This window comes from Poecilia latipinna, unplaced genomic scaffold (assembly GCF_001443285.1).
Source record: "Poecilia latipinna isolate Pla-1442-1.1 unplaced genomic scaffold, P_latipinna-1.0 Scaffold35, whole genome shotgun sequence".
In the NCBI taxonomy this organism is placed as follows: domain Eukaryota; kingdom Metazoa; phylum Chordata; class Actinopteri; order Cyprinodontiformes; family Poeciliidae; genus Poecilia; species Poecilia latipinna.
This window is the reverse complement of record NW_015112651.1, coordinates 317,680-321,226: the sequence shown is the minus strand read 5'-3', so window position 1 is coordinate 321,226 and position 3,547 is coordinate 317,680. Positions and strand designations below refer to the sequence as shown.

Here is a 3,547-nt window from a genome sequence, read left to right as displayed (position 1 = left end):
TGTGTGTGTGTGTGTGTGTGTGTGTGTGTGTGTGTGTGTGTGTGAGACTGTGACTCTTGCTGCACTTCTCTGATTTTGTCAGTTTGTCAGTCCATCTTTAAATATTGAGTTGTGATGCTGAATCTCTTTGCGTTGTTAAAACTGAAATTTTCTGTTGCATTTTAACCTCTCATGCCAAGCTATGGTGAGTTGATATGAAATAGATGAATAATACAATAAGATAGACACTATTAGTTTGTATACTACAGGAACATTTCAGTCTTTTTGGTGTAGTTTTTTTTTTTAATCTTTCTAACTTTGTCCACATTCTGTTACATTAAACTCCAAATGAAAGCACAAAGAGCTGCTTAAGTGGAAAGGAAAACAAGAGCTGCCACTGTTTAGTCCAGCACTGTTTGCCTCTTTTGAATTTGGATGTCGTTAACGTCAATCATATCACCCCCTACTGTTGCACCATATGTATTACAGTCCGTTTTTGACTGGAAGCAACCAGGCTGGTTGCAGAATGTTTCCCCTCCAAAAATCAGATGAAAAAAATGTTGATTTATAAAATAAATATGTGACATAGTAGACAGTGCTTTGAAAGCTGAGAAGTGTGTCGGCGCATCTCGGTTTTACAAGCCTTTCACTTGAAAACAAGCAATTATTTTGAAGACATTTACAATTCAAAGCACGTTTTGCATTTCCACGGCTTCCATTATGGATACGGCAGATGGTACATCAGCAGTCGTGCGAAGTTGAGTTTTTGTCTAAGACTTTTAATACTAATCATTTAAAAATGCCTGAGTGGAATCTTGAGATTGGTTAGGGACTTCCCCAGTTTATTTATTGTGAACAGAAAAAAAGAATAGCTTGTCATCTTTTCTTGCTTCAGCACTCCTTAGCGAGCCTTTTGGCAAATTTTTAATGAATTTGTTTGAGTATGATGCCTGCCTCGACCTTTTTATGCCATTATAGCGGCTTATGATGCAAATGTGCTTTTCTGAGTAATAAACTCCTGTTAATTTGAAATGTTATTTTCTGCCGCTCAGAATGTTTCCATTAGATTTTTGTTCTTCTAGTTAAGTGTGTGCGTTTGCGTTGCAGGTGAGAGACACTGTACTCCCAACTAGACGCTCTACTCTGCTCAACCCGCCTTTCCCCACCTACTTCACCGAAGAGGAGGTCGACCTGGACGAAGATCTGTACGATGACAACCTGTTCGTTCACACGGAGCCGTCCGTAACGCTGACCTGACCTGCTTGTAACTGTGTGTTTTAATGCTTTAATAAAGAATCACCCCTGGATCTGCCTCGTTGTTTCTCGGCGAGCGTCAAAATAAGCAAGAGAGTAGCGGCGAGCCGGCCTGTTTGATCAAAAAAATGATTTTGGTGTCCCTCTCCACCCTGAAACCATGGTAACTGTAGGAGTGATGATGTCACTAGAGGATCCCCAAGCAGAGCGAGAGAAAGAAGGGAAAGACAATGAAGCAAAACAAAGAGAGAGCCGGATATGTTGGAGAAATGTGTAATATCTATGCGCGGTGGAGAGGAGAGGGCAGGGGAGCAGCTGAGCCGAACACAATAAGAGGAAAAGCGAGTGGAGTGCAGACTAGAAGAAGGACGAGCTGTCGCGGAAGAGGAGGGCAGTGAACGGGGTGTAAGGGATGGAGGCAAACACAAAGGAAGAGGGGAGAGCTGGAGAAGGTGTGGAGGGCAGCAGAGGGAGTGGCAGAGTTGAGGGCTGACAAAGGTTGACATTTGTGCATAAGAGGATAAATGAGAACATTAAAGTTGCAGGAGAAACCGCTGTGCGCTTAAGTGTGCGTTTGTGTGTTCATGTTCAGCAGTTTTCAGATGAGGGAGATTAATTTTGGGATCTTAAATCTCTCTCTCGCTCTCTTTTTATTTATATATTTATTTATATGTGGTAGCGATGAAAGTTTTTCTGTGGTGTGTTGGATAAATAATCACATAATTGCCTTCCTCTGAACTGTTTAGTGCCGTTTAGCGGCTCTATCCTCAGCCGCCTGCATATAAATCAGCTGCCCTTTCTGCTCTGGATATCTGCCGTGTAATTGACAGCCGCGGTAACGAGCCCCCCCCCCCCCTCTTTTTTTTTTTTTTGTCTGAAACCGCTGTCGAGCGGCAGCGACGCCTCACAGGAAACCCCTGCAACGTCGGCGGACGGCCTCTGCATCCCACGCCTGCTCCCTAATTGAAACGGCACACAGCGGCTCGCTCTTTGAAACCCGGGTGGGAGGGACATCCACGGGGTTAACTATCATTTAGGCAACAAAGGAGCGCGAGTGACGAGGCGGTTTGTGGCGTCCTGCTCTGTGTAACATGCCACAGCTTGTAGGTCTGCGAGGAAGCAGCGGGCGCTTTGAAATGGAAACGATGTCGTTTGAAAGTCCTGTTCTGCAGAGGCTGCACATCGTCAGGCTCCTGGTTGGTTGGAGGGGGAGGAGGGTGGGATGGGAAGGTCGGCGTCTTTTAAAGCAGCAGAGCAGAAACGCAGAAAACCAAACCCGTCCTTGATTTGGGACCCGAGAGTTGAGTTCATATAGCTGAACAACTTTGACTCGCGTAAGCAGAAGGACAAAACGAAGTACGCCGATGAATGCCTCACCTTCTGGTTATTGTGCTTTGGTTGGTTGTTGTGGCAACGCCATCGACTAACGGATCAAAACTCATTAAGCTTTTAGCACTTACAAGGTTGGAAATGAGGATGTGTATGGTGCTACTTATTTATGATTAACAGAAAAAAAAAATCTAGGCTGGGATTCAGACCTATTGGCACTAGTTGAAGAAATGTGTCATAATTCTTCAACTACAGTGTTTTTTTTTTTTTTTTTTTTTTTTTGCAGAATAACACTTAGAAAGTCAAAAATTCATTGTTTACAAGCAATTCCTTCTTCAACAACGCTTGTGGGCACCCGTAAAAGTAGATCTAAATGTCTACAAACCTTTCATCAACAATATGTTTCTGTTTCCCCTGGGTAATAATGTGACCCATTTTTCTTCTGACAAGTCTGGAGGAAGTCTCATAATTATCTTTCCCCCACGAATGGTAACAACAATTGTAAGGAAAGTCATAATAAATCTTCAAGCCTCGCCGTTAAGAACTGCAGCAAAGAGTGGCGACTTGAAATGAACAAGTCTTCCTAACAACAATTAGACCCTGTCTCCATGACCACCATCAATAAAATTGATTTTAAGGTGTTTTTTTTTTTGTTTTTTTTTTTTTATTACATTTTTTCTAGGCTAAACTAATTTCAACCAAAAAATTGCAGAGTTGTATTCTATTTAGCATAGCTTTTGAGTGAATATTTTACTAAAGCAGCAAAAACATAACGCATAAACGGCCTGTTCTTACACAACTGTACACACACACACATACACACACACACACACACACACACACACACACAATGTGATAATGTCACAGATTGACCTCCTCAAGAGTCACACAGAAAGCAAAGAACACTTCTCAGTCCCTCCTCTTCCACTTGTCATTCTTCTTCTCATTCTCTCCTGCTTCTCCTCCTTTTGCCATCGTTTTCCTT

At 42.6% G+C, this 3,547-nt stretch overlaps 1 protein-coding gene across 2 annotated transcripts in view; it reads left to right on the top strand.

Annotated features, from left to right (window-relative positions):
- The window catches only part of mrpl3 (mitochondrial ribosomal protein L3), a 15,241-nt gene extending 13,955 nt beyond the window's left edge, over positions 1 to 1,286 (top strand). For both annotated transcript variants that reach the window (XM_015043099.1, XM_015043090.1), the window contains one exon: positions 1,087 to 1,286. In XM_015043099.1, the coding sequence (XP_014898585.1) occupies positions 1,087 to 1,236 (150 nt within the window). In that variant the 3' untranslated portion in view covers positions 1,237 to 1,286. The remainder of the gene's footprint in view (positions 1 to 1,086) is intronic.
- Positions 1,287 to 3,547: the final 2,261 nt, after the last annotated feature.